This window comes from Bufo gargarizans, chromosome 4 (genome assembly GCF_014858855.1).
Source record: "Bufo gargarizans isolate SCDJY-AF-19 chromosome 4, ASM1485885v1, whole genome shotgun sequence".
Classification (NCBI taxonomy): Eukaryota; Metazoa; Chordata; class Amphibia; order Anura; family Bufonidae; genus Bufo; species Bufo gargarizans.
Genome location: NC_058083.1, coordinates 70,245,807 through 70,272,861, shown reverse-complemented (window position 1 = coordinate 70,272,861; position 27,055 = coordinate 70,245,807). Strand labels below are relative to the sequence as shown.

The 27,055-nt window shown below is 43.9% G+C and overlaps 1 protein-coding gene across 4 annotated transcripts in view; it reads left to right on the top strand.

The window, feature by feature from the left end:
* ASAP2 (ArfGAP with SH3 domain, ankyrin repeat and PH domain 2) overlaps nucleotides 1-27,055 on the top strand; it is a 192,767-nt gene that overhangs the window by 156,720 nt on the left and 8,992 nt on the right. For 2 of the 4 annotated variants that reach the window (XM_044292525.1, XM_044292523.1), the window contains 12 exons: nucleotides 483-531; nucleotides 2,207-2,373; nucleotides 5,564-5,697; nucleotides 7,903-7,997; nucleotides 10,002-10,191; nucleotides 12,761-12,846; nucleotides 15,151-15,266; nucleotides 16,379-16,446; nucleotides 18,923-19,036; nucleotides 20,726-20,972; nucleotides 24,037-24,204; nucleotides 24,836-24,998. In XM_044292525.1, the coding sequence (XP_044148460.1) occupies nucleotides 483-531; nucleotides 2,207-2,373; nucleotides 5,564-5,697; nucleotides 7,903-7,997; nucleotides 10,002-10,191; nucleotides 12,761-12,846; nucleotides 15,151-15,266; nucleotides 16,379-16,446; nucleotides 18,923-19,036; nucleotides 20,726-20,972; nucleotides 24,037-24,204; nucleotides 24,836-24,998 (1,597 nt within the window). The remainder of the gene's footprint in view (nucleotides 1-482; nucleotides 532-2,206; nucleotides 2,374-5,563; nucleotides 5,698-7,902; nucleotides 7,998-10,001; nucleotides 10,192-12,760; nucleotides 12,847-15,150; nucleotides 15,267-16,378; nucleotides 16,447-18,922; nucleotides 19,037-20,725; nucleotides 20,973-24,036; nucleotides 24,205-24,835; nucleotides 24,999-27,055) is intronic. The other 2 variants (XM_044292527.1, XM_044292526.1) reach the window with 1 other exon arrangement.

The window sequence follows — 27,055 nt, the reverse complement described above, 5'->3', positions numbered from 1 at the left end:
TTTCAGGGCTCTCACAGGCGGCCCAAAACGGATCAGTTCTGCCCCAATTCATTCTGAATGGAAAAGGATCTGTTCAATATGCATCATTTTTGCTGCATTTTGTCTCCGTTCCGCTTTTCAGGCGGACACCAAAACGCCGCTTGCAGCGTTTTGGTGTCCGCCTGACGATGCAGAGCCAAATGGATCCGTCCTGACTTACAATGTAAGTCAACGGGGACGGATCCGTTTTCACTGACACAATATGGGGCAATTGAAAACTGATCCGTCCCCCATTGACTTTCAGTGTAAGTCAGGACAGATCCTTAGACTTTTTTTTGGGAAAAAATAATGCAAACGGATCCATTCTGAACCGATGCAAGCATTTGCAGTATCCGTGCGGATCTGTCTGAGCAGATACAAGACGGATCCGCACCGAATGCAGGTGTGAAAGTAGCCTTATTTCTACGTACCATTTGATAATTCACTGAGATTTCTCTTGACAGATGATCGGACATATCATTTTCAAGCTGAAGATGAGCAAGAGTGCCAAATGTGAGTATGCAGCGTGCCAGCTGACGGCTCATGTGAAGCCTCATCTCTGATCTCCTGATGTCCTAAACACTCATTTAAGCCATATTCTTATTGTTTGAGGTCAGATCAGAGATGAGGCTTTACACGAGCTGTCAGCTGACGGAACTCAGGAGGGACAGTCTGCAAATAGACTTTGTTTTTTAACAGCATGTATCACAAAAACTGCTGACAGTGCCTAATAAAGACTAATTGAAAAAAATATTTTTAGCTCAAAATGAGTAAAATGCAGTCAGAAAAACTAAATTGCCCCGAAGGTGTCCATAGCCTTTAAATACTATTTTGCACTAGTCTGATGACCGGGGCCTTGAGCGGCCTGTTATAACAAGCTTTCACATTCCTGAGGCACATTCCTCATTAGAAAGTGACCTTGTGGTCCCAGGACAGTTCTTCCTTTAGCTGATAAAATTGAAAACGCTACAAAAAAAAGTGGCATTGATGGCGAAGCACCCTGCAAAATGCCTGTAGGCATCTGCTATATATGGTAGAAGTAAAAAGGCAATGTTAGTCTTTTACTGCACTCCATTTCATGATGGCAAGTATTCTAATGGAGAGTTTGAGGAATTTTATTTATGCAACCCAACCTGTTAGTACAAGAGAATACAAATTAACAGGATTGTCGAGAGTTAGAAAAACATGGCTGCTTTCTTTCAGAAACCATGAGTTATGTGGTATTGCAGCTCAGCTCATTTGAAGTACATGGGGATAAGCTGCAATACTACTTGAACCTTGTGGACAGGCACTGTTTTTGGAAGAGAGCAACCATGATTTTTCTAATCCTGGACAATCCCTTTAAATTAGTTATTTTGGTGATAGATGGGCAGTCCAAAATGGTAGATATGTTTAAAAGAGTTTCCCAACCCTCTGCCCTCTGCACTTTTATTGACAAAGCTAGACAGTAAAAAACATGATCATGTCTGTACCTGTCAATCAAAGTGCAGAGGGCTCAGCAGTTGCAGAGAGAGCAGAGCCTCTAGGTGTAATGGTGACGCCCCCATTGCTCCCAGAGGCTCATTTGCATATATTAAAACATCACTTTTCTCAGCAATGCGGACACATATGAACATGGGACCAACACAGATGTCTTCAGCTGCCAAGTGCACATGTAACAGGTCAGCCAGTGTCATAGGTACAAATCTGCTGACAGATGTCCTTTAAAGGGACACTCAGAAAGAAATACTGGCACTTTCTGCGCCTGTCTTAATATCCCCTGTACTGCCGGAGGTTGCGCGTAATTTATGACGAGGCATACGTATAACCAGAAATCTACGACTGTGCAGAGCTGCTGTAGATTTCTGTCTTCATGTAGGCCAGAAAACTGGTGTAAATGAAGATAAATTTGTCGCTGTGTCTGGCCATGCCCCCTTCACCACCCTTTAGAAAAATGGCCAGGATGCAACAATTTCTGCGACTTTTTAATACCACTTTTCAGGCCTAAAGGGAATGTTAAATCTCTTTGAATATCCATAAAATACAGGTACAGAAAATGTCGTCCTGACCCATCAATTTTTTTTTTTTTTTTTTTTTTGTATGGATATGTGTGTGTAGATAGATAGATAGATTTGTTTTATGGTCTATTGCTCTATTTTTACAACATCAGACGGCATTGTAAGTGATAAAATCCTCTCGTTCCTTATAGATGGATGTCTGTGCTCCAGAACAGCAAAGAAGAAGCCTTAAACAATGCATTTAAAGGAGACCACAGCATGGGGGAGAACAACATCGTACAGGAGCTGACCAAGGAGATTATATCTGACATCCAGAAAATGCCAGGAAATGATGTCTGCTGTGACTGTAGAGCATCAGGTACACCGCTCTGTGACTTAAACAAACTTCTCATTTGCAGTAACTTGATTTTTGATAATCTTCTATATCACGTTACGCCATCATTACATTTACTATCACCGGATACCTGAGTAAGGCTACTTTCGTCATGGATCTACAAAAACGCTTCAGTTACCATAATACATCCGCATACATCCGTCATGAATGGATCCGGTTGTATTATGTCTTCTATAGTCATGACGGATCCGTCATGAACACCATTGAAAGTCAATGGCGGACGGATCCATTTTCTATTGTGTCAGAGAAAACGGATCCGTCCCCATTGACTTACATTGTGTGTCAGGACGGATCCGTCTTGCTCCGCACCACATCGCGGACAGAAAAACGCTGTTTGCAGCGTTATTCTGTCCGCGATGGGAGCGCAACCAAACGGAACGGAATGCATTTTGGTGCATTCCGTTTCGTTCAGTTTTGTCTCATTGACAATGAATGGGGACAAAACTGAAGCATTATTTTCCGCTATTGAGATCCTATGACGGAATATTCAGGTTTACCTCGCATTCCACCATACAGCACCATCCGTATTCCAATCCGCTGTATTCTAAATGTAAAAAATCCTAAATGCGATGTGGGTATAATTTTCTTCTCAACAGATGATCATACAAACAAATGTCCATTTCTTGGGAGGGGAAGGCAAACCCCCCCCCCCCCCCCTCCAAAACCAGCATCTTATATTTTTACTCACCTCTAAAATATTTCATTGTTATAGTTATTATCCTGTTAAAAATAATGATGACCCATTCTTAGGATAGGTCATCATTATAATACTGCCGGGGGTCCAAGTCCTGACACCCCCACTGATCAGCTGTGCTTGGTATTGCAGCTGTGCTTGGTATTGCACCTAAGGCCCCTTGCATACGACCGTATGCCCTCTGAGACATGTGGTCCGTGAGCGGACCATATGTCCCAGAGCGGCATACATCATGTGCACGGGAGCGCACAGCATCATAGGTTACTATGATGCTGTGCACATTGGCCTGCCCGCGGGGCTATTGTCCTGCACTCAAATGATCTTATGGGTGCGGGACAATAGTCCCGCGGGCGGCCCGATGCGCACAGCATCATTGTAACATATGATGCTGTGCGCACGATGTATGCCACTCCGGGACATATGGCCCGCTCACGGACCGTTGTGTCTCGGAGGGAATACGGTTGTGTGCAACACGCCTAAGCTCCATTGACTTGAATGGCGCTGAGCAGCAACTAGGCCATGTGACCGATGTACAGTGACGTCACAGGCCTAGGACGAGGCTGTGGTGCTCACAGAGCACCCGGCCTCTTGTAACAGCTGGTTGGCAGGGTTCCCGGGAATCAGGCCCCCTTCGATCTGATATTGATAACCTACATCATCAATAGTAATTCCCAGATAACCCCTTTTAATGAAATCAATCATTTCCAATTCATAAGAGGACCTCTCATAGACTACTTCAACCAGAACAAAACTGGGAGGTAGCTTGCTGGATCAGCAACCTCCTTCTCTGCTCATCCAGCAGTGGAGACCAAGCAAGCTAAGCCTTCCAGCCACAGATAAAGGGAACGTCTCATGAACTATCTCTGAGTTTTATGATACAGCAGATAGATTTGCTATTGCCTCCCCCCGGCCCTTAATGCCCCAGTCCAGTGTCTAGGCTGCCTTCTAGGTAATCCCGCTCAGAACATAAGCCTTTTGGGCCGCAGTTACATTTTAATTGTTCATTATCTTCAGGCAATTAGCTATGTCCACAGGATCTCGTTGCAGCCTCGCTGGCCGCGGACCAGGACTTACACAAAGCTCCTTATTACTTTCCACTTTTCAGGAGGTTTAATTGAGTTTCTAGTTACAGTGCTGAGAATTTCTATACAGATGGTGGGAGTTGGGAGGGAGACCTGGACCATGAAATAGGATCCAATCCAGAGAAGCGTTTGGATATATTCACATGCGGCAGATTATTGGGGGGTTTTTTGCTGACGGAAAATCTGTTCTGGGCTTGTTTCTGCAGCATGTGCGTGGATTTCTGTATGCAGTTATAGATATTTCTGCAACAAATCTGCCATGTGTGAATATACCTTTGTTTTTTTCTAGAAGCCTCTTATGCCTGCAATAAATACCTATGTTCAGTGAAATACATTGGCATTAAAGAAGCACTCTCGCAAAAATGTTTATTCTCTGACCTGTTAGAAAGGTCTGTGATGTAAAGTGTAGCGAAGGTCATTTTCTTACCAGTGACTGTATTTGTGAGTTATCTCCTCCCTTCTGATCCTCAGCTGTGTCATGTGTCCAGCACTCTGATTTTCTAAATAACACAGCATCTTATGTGTGGACAGGAAGCAAGTTTCTCTATGTATTCCTATGGGAGCCTTAATGTCAGTCTCATAGTAATGAATAGAAAAGTTACTGACTTCCTGTCCTGTGTCAGTTGGAGCTCAGAGTGTTGGTCACATGACACAGCTGAGGATCAGAAGGGAGGTTATAACTCAGACACAGTCACTGGTAAGAAGATCACCTTCCCTGCAGTTTACATCATGCACCTTTCTAACAGGTCAGAGAATAAACATATTTTTGTGGGAGTGCTACTTTAATGTTAAGAGGTTCCTAATTTATTCACTGCCTTCAGTTTCCCTTTGTCTAGTGTCTGAGCGACTCTTATTAAAATGGACCTGTCTTCTCTCCAGACATTTCAAGTTTAGTATATAATTGTATTCTGCATTGTGGGAATTCCTCCATTACCCCTCCTAGAAATTTATGAATGAATCAACAGCTGGGTGTTACCAGTTGTGGGTGTGTCCTACAATGTCCAATCACTGCTGACTGTGTCAGACTATGTAGAGACAAGGAGAATGCTGCTAACACCTATACATACGTTTCCAAGAGGGAAAATAGAGGAATGGCACGATGCAGAGTTATAAGAAAAGGTGATCCTGGATGTATTACAGCAGACATCTCCACTTAGCTGCCTTCATAAAGTATTACTCTCTGTTGTCAGCTACCGCTAGCACTGAGATGTCCCACATAGCGCATTCTTTCAAACATAACCTCTATGTGGAGATGTGGCGGTAATAAAAAGGTGACAGATATAGTAGATGAATTAGGGAGTTTACATTCATGTTACCTCTTTGTTCTTATGTATTACTTTGTGCTAGGAGAGTTTTACAGTCTTTTTTTATGTCACAGATCCGACTTGGCTTTCTACAAACCTGGGTATACTGACGTGTATTGAATGCTCAGGGATTCACCGGGAGCTGGGGGTGCATTACTCCAGAATACAGTCACTCACACTGGACGTCCTGGGAACATCGGAGCTATTGGTATGAAGGCCTTCTCCTCTGTAACACCCCATGTATACAGCTGGACAATCCAGCATCTCCTATAACTTAGGGAGCATTCACACAACCGTGTTGGTTTTGTGGTCCGCAAATCACAGATCTGTGATGTGTTCCGTATGTCTTCAGTTATCTTTCCGTTTCCGGTCCGTAAGTCCGTATAATACGGACGTGGTGCTTCAGTGTGTCATCCGTTTTTCAAGGTCCGCAAAAAACTGAAATGGGGTTTCCTAGAATGTTTTCAGTCCAGGGGTCCGCAAAAAACAAATGACATACGGATGCATTTCCGTGTGCTATCCGTTTTTTACAGACCCATTGACTTTCTATGGGGCCACGGACCGCAATTTGCGGCCAAGTATAGGACATGTTCTAAAATAAAGGAACAGACACACGGAATGGACAGCACACGGATGACAATGAAAGCCATTCCGCAATTTTTGCGGACCCATAGAAATGAATGGGTCCGTTCATTGTCCACAAAAATTGCGGAACGGACGCAGAAGAAAAACACGGTCGTGTGAATGCTCCCTTATCTGCCGGTGACGCCAGATGAAGCAGATTTTATTATGTTATGGAAGCTGACTGTAGTAGCACAACTTCTAGACTGGGATCACATTATCCATATAGCAGTAACTGTTAATGGAAATGTTTTATTGTTTAAATCATGTTTTTCTGTTTAACATTTTTTTTCAAGAATTTTTGATGTATTTTTAATTTTCCATGTCAATAACTATAAACAGAAACCATTAATTCTGCAGTTTTCGCACTGGCCACTAAGCCTAATAATAGGTGCCACTTCTTGGTCTGTACAGATCACTTTGCTGCAGTTACCTGCTTATCTGTCATTCTAATCTTGCCTGTAGTGATATCACCTCTGTGTATAGATAAGACAGGATCCATCATTCACAATAGGTGATTGTCACATTTTATCTATTCTTTCCTTGTACAAAGACTTCTGCACAGGTCATGGAGCATGCCTAGAAAACTCTCCCATAAAAGTCACTGATGTCCCCTCCAGAACATTGTGTCTGTGGCCCATGGAGCTGCTGTTCCCATAATCATGTTCAGGAAACAGAATAAAATATATGTAATTAGAAAATAAAAACGGATTCGAAAAAAATAAAAATTCCATTATCTCTTGTTTTAACTGGCACATAAATTTTTTCCTTTAAAGGGAGTCTTTCACCTAAAATGACCATTATACACCACAAACATCATGATATCCATTACATTCCCCATATTATAATCTTACCTTTCATATTGCTGTCCGTCGCCTATTCTCTCTTAAAAACGCTTTTATTCCATATGCTAATTAGGTTCTGAAGGTGCCCAGGGGCGGCGTTTATGCGGCCGGTGCCCAGGCTCCACGGCGCTGTTCAAATCAAACCCCTCCCCTTTCACCCCTCTGGCCCGCCCTCGGTTCTTCAGATACCATCCTCCAGTCAATGACAAATCCGGCGCCTGCGCACTCCATTACCCACTAGGGCAGAGGCAGCAGAGCGTTTAATCCGCATGCGCCGGCCCGTACATCCCGATCTAGCCGGCGGACCAAAATATCGGGATGTACGGGCCGGCGCATGCGCATTAAACACTCTGCTGCCTCTGCCCTAGTGGGTAATGGAGTGCGCAGGCGCAGGCGCCGGATTTGTCATTTACTGGAGGATGGTATCTGAAGAACCGAGGGCGGGCCAGAGGGGTGAAAGGGGAGGGGTTTGATTTGAACAGCGCCGTGGAGCCTGGGCACCGGCCGCATAAACGCTGCCCCTGGGCACCTTCAGAACCTAATTAGCATATGGAATAAAAGCGTTTTTAAGAGAGAATAGGCGACGGACAGCAATATGAAAGGTAAGATTATAATATGGGGAATGTAATAGATATCATGATGTTTGTGGTGTATAATGGTCATTTTAGGTGAAAGACTCCCTTTAAGGTTGATAGATAGACAAATAGATGTAATGATCAATGGATAGAAAGACAGATATTTGATTGATAGATATTGGATAGATATTAGATGTATGATAGATATAGATACAGTATGATAGATGATTGCTTAGATAGATAAGTAGATAGTGGATATGACATTCTCACAATTACATATTCATAGGGCATAATCGTCTCATCAAGAGTGAAGCATTTATCAACTAAACTGCAGAATACACTCATGAATATTTAACATTTTTCTTTTTTTAGCTTGTAAAGAATATAGGAAACACCGCATTTAACGAGATTATGGAAGCCTGCCTGCCTGCTGATGATACTGTGAAGCCTGCGCCCAGCAGTGACATGTAAGTTGTAGATTAGCACACACTGTGCTATAATTACCCAGAATGGGATGTGAACCTCAGGCCTGTTCTTCCCCATCTGCTGTGAAAGGAGACATTCCAGCACTGAGGTATACATGTCCAAGGAGGGATTCTGTTGATTGACCACAAGCAGAGATCTTGAAACCTGTGAGAGATTTGTATAGAAAGTAAATTACAAAATTGTATAACTTTTCATTATACCAAGAATGACGTGTAATTTAGAAAACTAGATATCTCTGTTGGGCCTCGTGCACACGACTGTATGTGTTTAGTGGTCCGCAAAATACAGATGATGTTCATGTGGCATCCTTTTATTTTTTGTTTGTTTTATTATTTGCGGACCCATTGACTTCAATGGGCCTGTGGTCTGCATTTTGTGACCAATAGGATATGTTCTGTCTTGTGCAGAAGTCACACGAATGATCCGTGTGCTTTCCACATCCATATGTCCGTCTCGCATGTACATGATGATGTGCAAGATAAACATGTCCTATACTTGGCCGCAAATTGCGGACTACGGAACAATTGAAGCCAGTGGGTCTGCAAAAAAATGATCCAACATGGACACCATCCGTATTTTAAAAATAATAGAATAGAGGATGCTCACCAGTTAAACTGGAGCCCAGCCGACTGACCACCACTCAGTGATCTAAGTAGACACAAAAAATTCTGAAAGATGGCTGGCTCACTAATTCCTATATATAATACAATACACTAAAAAACAGTACATAAGTATAAATAAAAAAACAAACAAAATTCATACACCCAATGGGTATGATCACGGTCCCTTTAAATGCGGAGCTCTCGATGCACACCTTCAACTTGGAAACCGCCAACAAAAGCAGTGTGCATTGCTATCTACCAGTGTTGCGGTACAGCAGAGCCCTGGCCGGCTCTTGGCGTCTTGACGATCCCAGTACGCATGCGCAGTGAAGCCCGAGAGGAGACGCTGTATATTCAAACCGGCATGTTACGAGGTCTGTCTGTGGGAGACGAGCGCTTGTTGTATTGGGATCCGCATTAGGGACCGTGCTCATATAATAAGAGTGTATGAATTTTTGTATTTATTTTTATTTATAGTTATGTACTGTTTTTTAGTGTGTTGTAATATATATATATATATATATATATATATATATATATATATGAATTAGTAAAGTTATATGCAAATTAGTGTGAGCCAGCCATCTTTTAGAATTTTTTGTGCCTACCATCCGTATTTTGCAGAGCCACGTTTTAGAGCCTATTGATGCTATGGAAGAAGTTTCTGGATTTCCCACAACTGACACCTCCCCCCCCTGCCCTTTGTTAGCCAGAGACAAGAGACACAAAGAAAGAGTAGTCTACTGTCAGACCACCCCTGACCAGATATAACATGGCCAGTAGGCATCTGCTTAGGCAGGATCGGCGGATTTGCCTGGGTTATGAGAAGTCAGACTAACTGCAGTCATATGATCCCCTGGGCAGTTCAGTTTTAAGCAGTTCATTTTAGTGAGATTTATAGGTAACCTTTAAAAAGAGATTCCCCTTTTAAGAGCATCCTGTAAATTGGATGTCCAGCTTTTTTTTTTACTTTAACTTTACTGTTACATAAACAGTAGTATTTCTTTACTTCCGTGTCGTATCGCTCCCAGCCAAAAGTGATGAAGACCGTCCCCGATTGTGGGCGGCATCGCTAAGAACTACAGTGGGACGTTCCAGCTTTCCGTAAAGTGTAGTTATATAGGGATGTTCTATAAATCCTACTGTAAGATGGGAGAACATTGCTGAAGCTTCATCAGGCAGCGGTGTACCTGGTAGAGAGAGGGGCTCTCGATGGGTCCGAAAGCATCCTCAGTACCTACCTCTGCAGTACATACACTGTGGGCAGGCAGTCTCCGGCAGGTGCATGAGATTCTTGGCCACCTACCTCTAGCGTGCAGAATACTATGCAGTTGTCTGTGCAGCCTCTCCCATGTAAGTCGTACCCTTCCACTATCATTACAGGATTGCCAGGAAAGATTACATTACTGCAAAGTACATTGAAAAAAGGTATGCAAGAAAGAAATATGTGGACAACGCATCTAAAATGCACAACCTGTGTGATGCCGTCAAGACCAGGGACATATATGCACTGGTGCAACTGCACGCAGATGGAGTAGACCTCACCGAAACCATTCCATTAGCAAACGGGCATGTGAGTGCACCTCTCTATCCATGTTATGTCTATGTATTATTTTTCTATGTATTTTTGGTCATTGGCCCTTGAATAAGGTGTCTTCACAGTGGTCAGTCGTTCCCTTGCAGCAATGGGGTCCTTGGTTCAAATTTGACCAAGTGCAGCGTCTGCATGGCATGTGCACCCACTTCTCAGGGGGGTCTCCCCTTTTCTCGGGAGACTTTTGGACATTTCAGGCGAGTATCATTGTGGGACAGTGACTTGTAGAGCGGAGCACTGCAACCTGTAACTCCAGCTGTTGTGGAACTACAACTCCCAGTGTCCAAGTAGTACTTGTAAACAGGTGGAGGGACGCAGGGGACAGACAGGGCTGTAGAGAGCAGAGGCAGCAGACTACACCAGCATGCTTCTCTACAAGTGGTGCGGTCACCCACAGCATCCAATAGGATCACTTCTTTCATGTTGAAACCTGGGCTGGGAAAATGAAAGCTGCAATCTGATTGGTTGCTATGGGAGACCGCTCCAATGACAAGTCGGCTTTTTTTTGTAAACTTGAGGCCCAGTTGCAGAGCAGCACGGAGCGGTACCGGCAGCACACACCGCTGTCACTGACTGCATCATTACCTCCCCCAGCCCGGGCTATCGCTCACCTACCGAGCCGCTCCTGTCAACATAAAACGGGCAAGTACTGGTCGCAACGCCTGGGAGTAAAAAGCAGGCGGAACCTTCCTGTGGGGAACACTTTGCACCGGAAGTGGCGGGGAGAATCTGACACGGACCGATTATTTAGTAAATGCCTTTTAGGTTAATTTTTTTTTTGTAAAAACACCAATTCCAGTTGTTAGCACAAAATCCATATGAGACGCACGACGCATGTTTTTTTTTTTTGTTTAGTTTTTTTGCTGGTGGCATTTTTTCCAGTTTAATGGTGTGTTTTTATGTCAATGGTGTGGAATAGCTTTTTTTTTATTTTATTTTTTTTCAATCTTATTTCCCATCTCCTCTATAGAAGAAAAAATAACCTGAAAAAAACTGCAATTTACACACTTTTTAACACAAGAACAGTAAAAAAAAAAATCCATAAAAACCAACCGTGGTATGCAAAAAAAACAAAAAACAACCCATGTGGTGTTAAGGGTGTTTTTTTTTTTTGTTTTTTGTTTTTAGCAGTGTGTGTGTACAGGATTCAAAAATCATCCAAGAAGTAATTTGAAAAATGAATTGGTCAAGAGAATTGCTGATAGTATGACTGTGTTGTCACTGTTTATAGCGTCCATATACCTCTATGGGCACTCTTTTGGCATATTTTTGTAGCATGCTTTTTTTTGTATACTATATTGGATGTGCTTGATTATGCTTTCTAATATGAAGACATCGCGCACATAGTACGTTTTGCACACATCTAGGCAATATGTTTTCCTAATATACACTGTGAAGAGAAGCAAAGGTGGTTCCTAAATGTGTTTATATGTTATATGAAGGAATACAGAGATTTTCCCATTCATGAATAAGGGAAACTGTCAGCATGCAGAGTTTTGCAGCATGAAATATTGACAGGTTCCCAGGGTTTCCTGAGCTATCTTATACTCTGAAGCGCTGCAGCATTTTAAATAAAAAATAGTTTTAAAAACTGCTCTGCTCTTAAAGAGGACCTGTCCCCTCTCCTGACGTGCCTGTTTTAATAGCTTCATTCATTCACCATGTAATACCCATTCTGGAACATCTATTCTTGGCTCTATGTTGTGCCATTCCTTTATTATTTACTACTAGAAGTTATGAATGAATTGCTAGCAGTCTGCAGTAAGGGTACAGAGGGGAGGTAACCAGTTATGGGGTGTTCCTGCACAGTCTGACTCTATCCAATCAGTGCTGCCATTTTCAGACTGTACAGGTACACCCCCCCAACTGGTTACCTCCCCTCTGTACCCTTACTGCAGACTGCTAGCAATTCGTTCATAACTTCTAGTAGAAATAAAAGGAATGGCACAACATAGAGCCATAAGAATAGAGGCTCCAGAATTGTTACTACACGGGGAATGCATGAAGCTATTAAAACAGGCATGTCAGGAGAGGGGACAGGTCCTCTTTGAAGGAGTGTGCACTGGGGGGCTGCCCAGCTAGCCTTGATTGACAGGCCTCTCCCTATACGAGAAGAGTGAGAGAAAAAACACTGGTGTCGCTGTTGCAGCAGTAAGACTAATTTTATCTCAGCAATTTATTGCTGAATATTAAACATGCAGTGAATGCCCTTTCAGTGCACAGCGGTTTTGGGATCAGGATAAAATAGAATCTTTAAAAAAAAAAATGCATAAAATTATTAAAATATATAGTTAGAATATATGATCATTCATAGCGTTTTGGGATTTATTTTTTGCGCAGGTTGCTTGCTGTGTAGTGATGCAGCAATTCTGCTCTCAGGAGTCACATAACTCATGTGCCTGTAAAATACACGGTCACCATACATGTGTGTGACACTGACCTGGTGCATACGTGGTATATAATGCAGCAGATGGGGTCATGTCTGATTGACAGCGGCCTAGAGAACATACCACTGCCACGTCCAGTTATGACTATTCTTCTTTTATAGGAACAAGGAGAGACTGCGCTACATCTCGCTGTCAGATCCGTCGACCGCACCTCACTGCACATAGTCGACTTTCTGGTGCAAAATAGGTACGTGTGACGCACTCCTTTTAATATTTTGTGCAAGACTGTTTAAAAAAAAAACATAAAGGGAAGTAGCACATCAGATTGTGAAGGCTGCACCAAATTGTGTAAGCACGCTCGCACAGAAGCCAGGAGGTGCACCAATTATGTAGCATGTAAAATTTGACGACAATGTGTAAAAGTTAAGCCACTTGCACCTAAATGGCGAGTGAGACACATCCTAGTGTAACTACCAGTGTACTTGACAAATGACCTCTTCTAAGACCTTCGCCACCCTACTTAGGACAATTATTTATGAGCATCATATGGAGGTTATTTGAATCCTGTATGGTAGTGTTATTTGTGCGCTGTATGGTACCATGGTAATAATTTAGCGGTTAACTGGTAGAAAGGTGACATGATGTCACTTTTTTTGTAATTTTTGCAATATATTGTTGCTGCATAATTTTTGTAGCCTGTTTTGTTTTCCATAGTTAATATACATAGGGTGAATGAAATCAGCAGCAGAGCCACTGTGTAAGGCTTCATTCACACGTCCGCAATTCTGTTCTGCGTTTTGCGGAACGGAATTGCGGACCCATCCATTTCTATGGGGCCACACGATGTGCTGCCTGGATCCGAAATGTGAACCCGCACTTCCGGGTTCGCAATTCCGATCCCGAAAAAAAAAATAGAACATGTCCTATTCTTCTCCACAATTGCAGACGAGATTAGGCATTTTCTATTACGTGCCGGAGATGTGCTGTCCGCTAAATGCGGAACGCACATTGCCGGTGTCCGTGTTTTGTGGATCCGTAAAACACGGACGATGTGTGAATGGACCCTAACTCATGGATTTTACCATTGATCTATTGTATAGTTTTCCCCACGCAATATAGTCCTACCATGACTGAAGTCAGTCAAGTCTCCATGTTGCCTTGTCCTAGTTAAGGTGTATCAGTGATATCTGGCGCTCAGTGTATAACGGTACTTTGAGTGGTTGTCCCGTCTCTCCAGGGGCAGATTGGCCATAGACCTTACAGGGAAGTGTCCCGGCGGGCCGATGCCCAGGGGGCTGCCTGAGCCCTCCTCACTGCCGGCCAGTGGTAGTTTTTGGAGATGTTTTTTGTACGGTTGGCAGTATTTTGTGATGGACTGTGGTATTTGGCTCTGTTGGGTGGTATAATGTGCCACAATATGGTATTCCTGGCCCTGCCTTCCATCAATTTGTACCCAATTACAAAACGGAGCCACTTTTAGTATTTTTTCCAGGAGCACTTTAAGTTCCCAGTCCGCCCCTGCACACAGCTGTAAGCTGGACAACATGCTTGTTCCTAAATTTCTGGACCACAATAAAAACCCCTCAGTGGAGGTGCCCTTCATATCATCCATTAAGACTCCTTTTTATTGGGGAGAGTGGTGGCAATAGGACATCTAAAGAATACTTGAACCTACAGCGTCCTCTTCTGGGGACATGTTCAGGGCAGCTTAAAAGGGGTCTTACGGGACTATTATGTTTTGTGACAGATATACTCATTCAGGATACAGCAGTTGTTATCTTAGTGATACATTATAGGATATACCTCTTCTTCTCTTCCTGGCTGCACATCTTTATTAGTGATGCGTCATACATCGTTCCTGCCACCAGTACCGGTTTCTGATGGATTTTGCTCTGTACGTCTTTTCTGACACCAGTACCGGTTTCTGATGGATTTTGCTCTGTACGTCTTTCCTGCCACCAGTACCGGTTTCTGATGGATTTTGCTCTGTACGTCTTTCCTGCCACCAGTACCGGTTTCTGATGGATTTTGCTCTGTACGTCTTTTCTGACACCAGTACCGGTTTCTGATGGATTTTGCTCTGTACGTCTTTCCTGACACCAGTACCGGTTTCTGATAGATTATGCTCTGTATGTCTTTCCTGCCACCAGTACCGGTTTCTGATGGATTTTGCTCTGTACGTCTTTCCTGCCACCAGTACCGGTTTCTGATGGATTTTGCTCTGTACGTCTTTCCTGCCACCAGTACTGGTTTCTGATGGATTTTGCTCTGTACGTCTTTCCTGACACCAGTACTGGTTTCTGATGGATTTTGCTGTCTTTCCTGCCACCAGTACCGGTTTCTGATGGATTTTGCTCTGTACGTCTTTCCTGCCACCAGTACCGGTTTCTGATGGATTTTGCTCTGTACGTCTTTCCTGCCACCAGTACCGGTTTCTGATGGATTTTGCTCTGTACGTCTTTCCTGACACCAGTACTGGTTTCTGATGGATTTTGCTGTCTTTCCTGCCACCAGTAACGGCTTCTGATGGATTTCTGTGTTTTCTCTGCAGTGGTAATTTGGACAAACAGACTGTGAAAGGCAGCACCGCACTTCATTACTGCTGCTTAACTGACAATGCCGAGTGCCTTAAACTACTGCTGAGAGGCAAGGCCTCCATAGAGATAGGTACGTACCGTTCACCCACTGTCCTCCATATAGCCTCAGGGATGGCAGATGTTTCTGATGTATGTTGGATAATTCTTATTTGAAAGATATAGCTAAATTCACATGTGGAGCTACTTGTATATACGGGCCCGGGCAGCAGTTTCTCCTCTTTTTAGAAGTCTGTTCACACTGTGTTTGCCATGTACATGCATTAGTGAGCCTTGAATTCCCATAACCCTCTCGTCGGTTCACCCTGAGGGGCCCTTTTTCTGTGTGGCCCTTACTCCAGTGTTGGCTCCAGTTTCCCTTTAGTCTGCATTAGAATAATTTGCACCCAACTTATGACTTGTTATTTAATAAATTTACACATCTTTAGGCCCCATTCACATAACCGTATGGGCAGCCGCGTCCGTGTTGTGGATCACAAAAAGCGGGTCCGCAAAACACTGGCACCGACTGTCTGAACTCTGCATCATGGTACTAACCCATTGACTTGACTGGGTCCACAATCCGCAAGACACGGCAAAAGATAGGACATGTCCTATCTTTTGCAGAGGCACGGAAGCCATGGAAGCACACAGAAGCCTTTCCGCACCGCAAAAGATAGAACATGTCCTATATTTTCCTGTATGTTGCGTATCATGGACCTATTGAAGTCAATGAGTGTTTTTCAGTCCGCAACACAGACACGGCGGCCGTACTGTCATGTGAATGGGGCCTTAAACAGAATACTTTATACTTTTATCTTACTCCAGCTTTCTACCGCAGATAATACATTTGGGGAGATAACCATGTACAATTTTCCACCCACTTTTTAGAACTGGAGTAAGTAGTGTGCAAAAATGCAAAATGATCAAACATTTTTTTATATTTAAGCCCAAAAAGTAGCAAAGCCCCATTTTACAAGCCAGAATAATATAGTGCAGAATTCCCCATATATTTCTGGCTTCCTGCATTATAATAGATGATTCTAATACAAGTGTTGACCTCATACAGTGCCTGTGAGCCCACTTATGTCTGCTTATTACATGGATGTGATTTATATTATCACCAGATAGGCTTGGGGTGATAACAGCGGGTCAGAAGTGTCTGTGTAACGCTGTTCATGGTTTTCTCTGTTTTTTGGATTGCAGCCAATGAAGCAGGAGAAACTCCTCTCGACATAGCGAAGAGGCTAAAGCACACGCAGTGCGAAGACTTGGTATGTCCTGTAATGTTATCATCGCCCATAATGATCCATCATGGAGCCCATTTAATAAATCATTTTTATGTAGGCTGCTTTCTGAACCATAGACTTGTTTGGGCTGCCATATAGAAATGGGTGTCTCTGGACGCTGGTGACATTGATACCTTCCACCAGTACGTCGTTGCAAAGGGTAACATCCATGGGGGAGATTTGCAGCATAAATTGACACGCAGTGGATTTAAAATCCGCACTGAATGTTGGTTTACACTGCAGATTTTTTTATGCATGTAGATGACATGTCATAAAATCTCACCCACATTGCTGGAGATAGAAAATACTGCAGCTTTATAGCAGGCAAATCTGCAGCATGTACAACCACCTACAGACATACCCTTAAAGGGGTTCTCCTGGAATTAAGAAAATGAAAATACTTTAATATTACTTTATTATAAATATATTCCCAAATACCTTTCTTTAGTTAAAGGGGTTGTCCGGGTTCAGAGCTGAACCCGGACATACCCTTATTTTCACCCCGGCAGCCCTCCTGAGCCTGGCATCGGAGCATCTCATGCTCCGATGCGCTCCCGTGCCCTGCGCTAGATCGCGCAGGGCACAGGCTCTTGTGTTTTCAATAACACACTACCGGGCGGTAACTTCCGCCCAGCAGTGTGTTCGGTGACGTCACCGGCTCTGAGGGGCGGGCTTTAGCTCTGCCCTAGCCGTTTTACTGGCTAGGGCAGAGCCAAATCCCGCCCATCAGTGCCGGTGACGTCACCGGGCTGCCTGTCAGCCCCATAGAGAGCCCGGTATGTCACCGGAACTCAGAAAAATGCCTTTGCCCTGCGCGATTTAGCGCAGGGCAAAGAAGAGCATCGGAGCATGAACTGCTCAGATGCTCATGTCAGGGGGGCTGCCGGGGTGAAAATGGAGGGATGTCCAGGTTCAGCTCTGAACCTGGACAACCCCTTTAAAATGGCTCATTTTGTCTAAGGAGCAGTCATTAAGAGAAATAAAATGTCCGCCATCCTATTAGTACACACAAAACCTGTCCTGATCACACAGCAGGACAAGTTACTTCACAACACTGAGTTAAAGAGCTGCCTTATCCTCCTCTCTGCTCTGCTTGTCAGGGATTATGATCCTGAATACAGATGATAAGATCTTCAGCTGAATCTCTGTAGGAATGGAGATCATGAGGAGACATGAAGTACAGAGAGGAGGTGGGGATGTGGCTGAGCAGCAGCTCTTGTATGCAGTCTCCATTACAACAACCCCACTTTACCACAGTCTGTCCTGTCCACCCTCTCTGTACTTCATGTCTTCTCATGAACGCCATTCCTAAAGAGATTCGGCTAAAGATCTTATTAGCTGTATTCAGGATCATAATCCCTGACGAGCAGAGAGGAGGATAAGGGGGCTCTTTAGCTCAGTGCTCTGAAGTAACTTGTCCTCCTGTGTGAGTAGGACAGGTTTTCTAATAGGAATAGGGCTAAAGGATGGTGGCCATTTTATTTTTCCCAATGACTGCTCCCCAGACAAAACCAGCCATTATAACTAATGAAAGGCATTTGGGAATATATTTATAATAAAGTAATATTTCAGTATTTTCATTTTCTTAAATACCGGAGAACCCCTCTAACGCCTCATGCACACGACAGTAGACCGTCTGTGCCTGTATTGTGGACCGCAATCGGCTGGTCCGCAATATACGGGCACTGGCCATGAGCACTTTGTATCACGGATGTGGACCCATTGGCTTGAATGGGACCACAATCTGTGAGATATGGAGAGGTGCGCAGTGGAGGCATGGATTGGAAGCCCACGGAAGCACTATGTAGCACTTCCGTGCAATTTCGGTCTGTGCCTCCGCACCACAAAAAAAAATAGGACATTATTGGTCCTCTGCAGTGGTGCTGAGAACACAAGCGTAGACCTTGCAGATGATTCCTTTGACACAGGTTCTGGAGAACACATATTACTGGGTTGCTCATTATTTAGCAACATGCAGTAAAGTGTATGAATATTTCTAAGTGCATTTACCCAGGAGAAGTTGGAGTTGATGTATAAGAGTGGTGGTTGAGTAGGTGCACAGCCTTATCCATACAGGTTTATATTAAAGGGGATTTCCAGGAGTTGAATGTTCATAACTTATCCTCAGGATGGCTCATTAATATCTGATCGGTGGGGTCTGACTCGATCAGCTGTTTGAAGAGGCCGCGGGGCTCCTGTGAGCTGTTCTTGGTATTGCTTCCCAGGACAATTCAATTGAATGGGACTGAGCTGCAGGTAGACCATGCGACTGATGAACCTGACATCACTGGCCTAGTAAGAGGCCACAGTCCTCATGTAGTCTCTTCAAGCCACAGATCTGCTGGGGTGATCGGGGACCTAGATCAGATATTGATGATAAGCCATCAGTATTGAACTCCTGGAAAACTGTTGACCAGTTATTTCTTCTTCTTGACTTTTGCACTTTTTCCTGGTCTCTCAGCTGATGCAGGCTTTATCTGGACGCTTCAATTCTCATGTTCACGTGGAATATGAGTGGAGGTTACATCACGTGGACTTGGATGAAAGCGATGATGATGTGGATGATAAAATTCAGGTTTGTTTCAGTTCCTAACCTCATCCTTACTATCCAGTATAAATGCATAAATTGACATGGAGAGCTTCTGTCAGTCTATATTTACAACCATGATTTGGCAGCAAATCGTCACTATCACTAAAACAGCAGAACAGAAGATTCATTGCTGACGGCAGCTTAGTTCCATCCCTTTGTCAGACATGTGACTTAAAGGGGTCATCCCATGATTAATGTAAATAATGAAAATCAGACTAGGGCTGCAGCTATCAACTATTTTTGTAATAGAGTATTCTATCAATTAATCCAACGATTAAAAAACAAATTAAAAGACCCCCCCCCCCCCCCGTTCCATCATCTGCCCCCCAGTGCCATCAGCTTTCCCCATGCCATCAGCTGCCCCCTCAATACAATCAGCTGCCCCCTCAGTGCCATCAGCTGCCCCCTCAATACCATCAGCTGCCCCCTCAGTGCCATCAGCCCCCCCCCCCCCCCCCCCCAGTGCTTCCATCTCCCCCTCCTAGCCATGTCCCCAGCGCCAGTGAAATAAAATACTTGCCTCTCCTGTAGGGGCGCCGCTCCTTAGCTCGTACATCTTCTCCGCGCGCAGCATTGACGTCACACACTTACGTGCACTATGTCCTGACGGTGTGTCAGGATACAGTGCAGCGCGGTGTGGGCCAGCGGGTGACCATGGAGAATAGCAATCGCTTTAGTCGCGCTCCTTGGTCACATGACAGGCGAATCCTCGCTGCAAAAAAATTGCATCAAAGATTTTCTGGGTGCCGCGTTACTAGATTCAATCGAGTAATCGTTTCAGCCCTAAATCAGACACGATAAACTCTTTGTAACAAAGCTAGAACCAGCCCTGTACCTCACATGGATCCAGAGATCTCCCCATTCATTTGTCCAATTGCTCTGATAGATTTATATCAAGCTGGTATCTCAAGGGGCATTTCTTTTCTGCTGCCTCTCTCTCCCCATCAGGTGGCAGTTAAAGGATTAAACTGAGCATGTGTGTCCATCTCAGTGAGCCGGACAAAAACAGGCAGGTGGCGCTATACAGATACATTTTATTGAATAACTCAGTGGTAGGGATGAGAGAACCCAACCTTTTTGGATTTGGCGTTTGGGTTCTGAAGAAATCCCGTTATAGATTCCGTTATAACGGAAGGTAACATAATTTGTGACGGAATTAAAAAAGGAAGCCTTTAAGAGGCATTCCGTCATAATAGAAGTCTATGGCCAAGCATAACGAATCTGTCTTGGTTTCCGTTATGCAGGACGGAAAACAAAGGCCTTCATAATGGAAACTGGACGGATCTGTTATACTTGGCCATAGACTTCAAAACAGAATGCCTCTTTAAAGGCTTCCGTTTTTCATTTATTCACGAAATCTGTAAAAAAAAAATATATTTTGAATATTTTTCATGGGACAGCCCCTTTTAAAGCGAATCTGTCCCGTGGGTAGACGCTGCAGTAATTGTGCTGCATGCAGCTCCGGAATCTTCTGCTACCACGAAAGAAAACATTGAGCCCTAAATCTTATTGTGCTGTATATAAATGCAGTAGAACGGTTTAGGAGGTGTACGCAGCCTTCAGATCAGCTTTGCACTTGTTTTTTTTTACCTCACTTTTGTTTTTATTTTTTTGTGTTCCTCTTTACATCCTTGTTCCTAAACTTATTCTGTGTTAAAATCTGTTATATTGTAGCAGCCAAGTCCCAACCGTCGGGAGGACAGACCAGTCAGTTTTTACCAAATTGGACCAAATTCAGTGCAGTCCAGTGTTGCTTCACTGGCCAGAGATGCGGCGAACATTGCCAAGGACAAACAGAGAAACTTCCTGCCAAATATCATCCAGAATGAAACTTACGGTGCAGTCCTCAATAACATCACCCCTGGCAGCACGGCGGGTACTGCTCCTGCCCCTCCTTTACCTCCAAGGAACGTCGCAAAAGGTAACAAAGCAATGGATTTATTGTATGTCCCTGACGACTGCACCTTCTGTACACAACACCAGCTTTGTGTGACGTTTATAGGGACACACTTGCCAAGAAAAACATGCCTTTTAATACACTTACCTCTAGTTGTTAAAGTTTTTTTTATATTACTTTTTATTTAAAAAAAACTATATTCATTTATATTGCTTGTGACATTCTAATCCTGATTTAGCTATAAAGTGGAAACCACTTTCTTTGATTACAGTGATCTCATCCATTTCATTTATCATATGTTATGGACCGTCGAGCTCTGGACTAGGGAATTTATCCAAGTTTAGATATCAGAATAATCCTCAGTGTGACCCGTGCAGCTACAACAGCAGCCACAGATCCAGTAGTAAATCTGTGTCATATTTCCTATATGCAGGTACAACAAGTGTGAACACATGCTTACAGTCCAATGTGTACAGCATTTACTTTCCATCTTGTGCCAATGGGGGCAACATGTCTTAAAAAAACTTTAGACCTAAGTCCTCTTTTAAAGGGGTATTCCAGAATTATGGCCCTTTTTAAGTAGACCCTGGTGGGTGTGGTATGTAAAGAAACAAAAAATCATACTTGCCTGTTCCCCGCCATTTCTGGCTTCATTCGGCTTCCGGAATACAGATGGAGTCCTACAGCCAATGATTGGCCTCAGCAGTGACGTGTCCCCAAGTGCATCCCATCGATAGGGGACAACTTGCTGTTACTAGAATACCCTTCCAAGACTGTTACAGAGTATGGAGATTATTCTGAGTAGATTTGTCTTTGCAGTACCGGGATGCATATTATCACTGTGCTGTTAGGATAAGGTTATGGAACTCAATGTCACTGTCCCCATGTCCCAACCAGAGCCGAGCACTTTTCTTGGTTGCTCTTCCACTTTCGTGGCATGTGGTCATTCTTGATGCCTCCTAAGAATCAAAAAAATGTTGTCTACAGAACTTTTCACGTTTCTTTGCTCAGGCAATATTGTTTCTTTTTATCTTCGCTCTGATCACTCAGGCTGATCTTGCACTTTAGATAGTTGTCACAGTTATTCCCCCCCCCCCCCCCCCCCATAAACTTACATGCATGGATTGGTTGAGTATGGGCATAGTGAAAAGTGGCTGCCAGATGTAGATACTTCTGTTTTCTCAAGGACAAGTTAGAATCGTTTATACCCAAGCCAATGGCAGATGCACATTATATTGCTTTATAGATATAGACGGAAACCTCAAACATGTGTAAGCACTTTCAGGCCTGTAACCAAGAGTACGATGCACAACCTATTACAACGGTGCCCTGGAGTATACAGATGGCTGTTACTCAGCTACAACACCGGTTGCCTATTGGGAATTTTAGTTTTGTCCAGTATTATTTGGCTTCTGGTGAATTGTGATCTGCAATCCCCTGAATGCCATTGCATTGGGCAACACAAAATGGCCTACGAAAGAAAGGCGCTCATAGGGTATGTCTAAATATGTCACCCCTCAAAGGATAAACTGCGCTCACCTGTTTAGATTGTGCAGTTTGGGGAAAGCAGATGAAACAAGAACCGAGATTGGTGCAGCCGATGCCATCATGTGTTCTCTCGGGACAGTGGCCAAACAGCCAGAGGAGTATAACAGGTGTAGGGTGAGGATTGATGGACTTTATGGGTCCAACTCTAGGGTACTAGTTGGCAGGTGCAGGAACATGACCGATGTGGTAATACATTTTAAAGGCTTTATTCAGTATTCACATAGACAATGCGTTTCGGGGTACTCGGGAGCCATTTTTCAAGTCTGAAGGCAGGGACACACACTGCACATGCAGAGTACTGTCTTAAAGGGGTTTTCTCATCTCAGACAATGGGGGCATATCGCTAGGATATTCCCCCATTGTCTTATAGGTATGAGTCGCACCGCTGGGACCTGCACCTATTTCGAGAACGGAGCCCCGAAAGTGAAGGAGGGCGCATGCGCAGCCGCCATCCATTCATTTCAATAGGGCCTCCGAAAATAGCCGAGCGCTGGCTCGGCTATTGCCGTCTGCCCCATAGAAATAAATGAGAGCATGGACCACGCATGTGCGGCACACGCTCCCATTTACTTCTATGGGAGAGGCGGGGATTAGCGCTCGGTGGTAGACGGACCCCGGGAAATCTGGGGTCCTCCAGCCATAGCGCTCCCCGCTTCGTTCTCGATATAGGTGCGGGTCCCAGCGGTGGGACCCACACCTATCAGACAATAGGGGCATATCCTAGCTGTGTGCGTGCCTGACCGGCTGCTCCATTCGTTACGAGGACTCCGGGGGGTACAGGGTTCTCGTGATTGGTGGGGGCCACAGCAGTAGGACCCCTGCCAATCTAATAGCTATCCCTTATACTGGAATGCCCCTTTAAAGTCAGTTACAGTGACACTAGCAAGAAGATCTCTACCTTCAGACTTGAAAATGGGATCCCGAGCACCCCGAAGGTTTATGATCACATTGGTTGTGTTCCTGCGCCTGGCAGCTATCGCCCTAGGAATGGACCCATATAGTTCATCGATCCTCACCCTACACCATTGCATTGGGCAAATGATATTAGCAACCACTAGCTCAATAAGACTTCTTAAAATTCACCCCTGCAGTAAGAAAGCTATTTCTGCCTTCTCAGTTTTTAGTCACACGTCTGTGAATAATTGACACCCCGCGGCTGTTACCTATACAACGGTAGACTCCGACAATGTCATCGTTTTGAAGGAAAAAAAAAAGATGAAATAATTCAAATCCGAAATATTATAGGTCTTACTATTGCCCCCTGCTGGTTCATAGTCTGTACTGTCCACGTTGGAGTTTGCATTACTGCATCCAGCAGAGATTACCGTGCAGCTTTGAAGGTGAGTGGAACGTCAGGACGGTATAGAATTTCTAAGTTACTGAAGACTATGCAGATAGCTGAAATTCTTCTAGAAATAAAGGTGTACATGTAATGCTGGTATTCTGTGCAATAAGACGCATCAACTGTTGGATGTCTGCTGTGTTTGTGTGTGACATATGGAAATCTTTCCTCCGTCCTCTTGGTTTTTGTCCCCTCTAGTACAGTCAACTATATTTGGCGGTAGTATACACAACACCCCTTCAAATACCCCAGCGTGGAAATCTTACCCACTAGGACATGAAATTGGCAGCAGACAGAGGTCGTCATCTGACCCGCCAGCTATTCATCCCCCCGTGCCACCAATGCGTGTCACCTCTACCGCCACAAGTACGTGACCTGCTGTCAACCACTCTCCGGCTCTGTGCCAGATGCATTGCTTGCTGTATAATTGTGCGTGAGATCCACATTGTTAGCGTTTCATCCACTGCATCCTATGTTTCCCTGTATCTAACTCCTTCCATGTGATTATTGGCTTTGCAGCAGTGTATGAGTGGTTGTCATGATCTCCTCTTACGGCTTGCAATGCATTACTTGCATCTGCAAGACAATGGGTAGTACTTCTGCATCCCCCTCCTCAAGTATATTCTACACAGTGCTGCATGTTGCATGTCCATCCAACTAATGAAATCAGTAGAACATCTAGTTGGCATGGTCTCTATTTAAAGTGGAGCAGTAATATGGTACATTAAAGGAATTCTTTCCGAAATCCTCACCTGATGATGGTCATTATTAGGCTAATGGCACCCAGCCCCTCCAGCCCCTCCAGCCCCAGTCTGTTCATGAATATAACGTGGCCTTGAAATTATACTGTGTTATTTCCTCATAAACAGTTCTTGGTCAAACATTTATGTTTATCGTCCTATTAACATCCACCGTGTCCGCACCTCCGGGGCGCTGTCTTCACTGTATGAAGCTGTATGCATTATACAATCTATAAATTGCCTTGCTGTCGTTCCAGACCCCCCTCCACCCCCTGTGGCGAAAACACCCAGTGTTATAGAAGCCTTGAGTCAGCACGCCAAACCGATCCAGCCGCCTCCGGTGCCTCAAAACAAACCAGCACCCCCTCCAGTCCCACCACAGCCTCCCAACAGGTTGCAGCAGAAAAAGCTGGTTCCAGGGTGAGTATTATTGGTGTATATGAGGAGAGGAAATTGTGTCCTTACCAAAAGGTTCTTCTCTCCCATCTCCCCCATAAATAGGCATGCTTCCTCAGCTGATCGAGTGTGTTCGTTTCAGTGGAATGAACTCCTGCCAGACACAAAGGATTGGGCATGTTGAAATCCAGCCTGCCCAATACCTCTTCCTACTTGACGTCTACCTTTTAGGGAACAGTTGCGTGGTCCATATACATATGAGATCATGGACTGGTCCCACGGACTATTTTCTAATGTGTATGGATAGCTTTTAGCTGTCAAATGTATTCACTAGCTTCCCTAGCTCAGATCTGCCAAGCATGTGTTTTTACTGCCATCGGGAGAGGAGGGATAAGCTGCTACCAGAGAGCTCTGTCTGTCCTTATGCTAACGAAGAATAAAAATAGTTTCCCCTACAGCATATGTCGGTCCACCCATATAATATGTCACAAGGTCCATTTTGGGTTGTTTACCCCTATTCATGTTTTGATAGGGGGCACAGAAACATAGAGAGGCTTTAAAGGACATCTGTTCATAGATTTGTACCTATGATTGGATTACAGTAGCTCTACTGACTTCGACCTTTGGTGTAGGTGCACTCTCCTCGACCCACGCACCGTTGAAATGAATAAATATGGAAATGTAAATATATTAGAGGGCCCTTGGTTAGGCTACTTTCACACTAGCGGCAGGACGGTTCCGACAGACTGTTCATCCTGTCGGATCCGTCCTGCCGCTACTTCGCTGTGCCGCCGGATGCCGCTCCGTCCCCGTTGACTATCATGGGGACGGGGACGGAGCTCCGGTGCAGCACGGCAGTGCGCGGTGAGAGGCCGCTGGACTAAAAAGACGGACATGCAGTACTTTTAGTCCGGCGGCCTTTGTGAAAGTACCCTTATCTGGTGTTGCACAGAATACTCCAGTACATATAGGTATACAAATATTTATTATCAAAGGTATGAAAGGAACTAAAGACAAAAAGCTAAAAATTCATGGATAAAACATCAATAATAAAACGTAGACAGAGAGGACAATCATATACAGTATTGATCCAAAACCACACAGCCAAGAGTGGGAGCTTGATGTGCCGTGAGGTGTTGGATCAGCTTGTGGCTGACACCCTTAGTACCCTCAACAAATATGCAGAAATTAAATATACTATAATAGGCTACTGATATGAATGAAAAAAGTTGCAATATTCAAATATCAGCTGTCCATTATGTATTGGATAGTATTATATCATACAATAGTATTTTGGATGTTGGTAGGCAAAATCCCTTAATTGTTCATATAACTGGTATGAAATAAAATATCCAATCTGATCACGATAGTTCAGTTTCATTAAAAATCTCATATGCATAATTGTTTAGTCCAAGGATAAAAAATATCTATGAAAACTAAAATACATATAAACCGATTTCTCATATAATGATGCAAATGGCATATAATCAACACAACCCAGTACTGGATATTAGTCCAGTCACTAAATGGTATTAATGAGCTGACATCCAATATCACTAGCTTATATAAAATTTAAAGGGAACCTGTCACCAGTTTTATGGTGTCCTAACTAAGAGCAACATAAATAAGTGACTGATTCTCCTAGCAAAATGCTGGGTCACTTTCTTTAATTGACCCAGTCAATCTGCCAACATCTTGTATTGAAAAGCTCCAGCTGATAATGATGAGTCATGAATATTCATGAGCTCCTGACTTTCCCCGCCCACCTGCTGCTGAATGACAGTTTGTTTCCATAGGAATCAGCAGCAGGTGGGCAGGGGAGTGGCTATAGCTCTGAATTAAATATACGCTGGACTCAATGACATCACGCTGGACTCGAATCAGCTCATTAGCATGCAGCTTGTGGCATCTTTGTGTGTATATTATGAGAGAACCATCTGTCACACCAGTAAGTGAATACATCTAAGGCACTTTTTAGTAGTTAATGATTGTATATAATTAGTTAGATTATAATCAAATATCCACATGACAGGTTCCCTTTAAAGTTCGCTAGTACCTATATACTGCATTGGAAAATACCA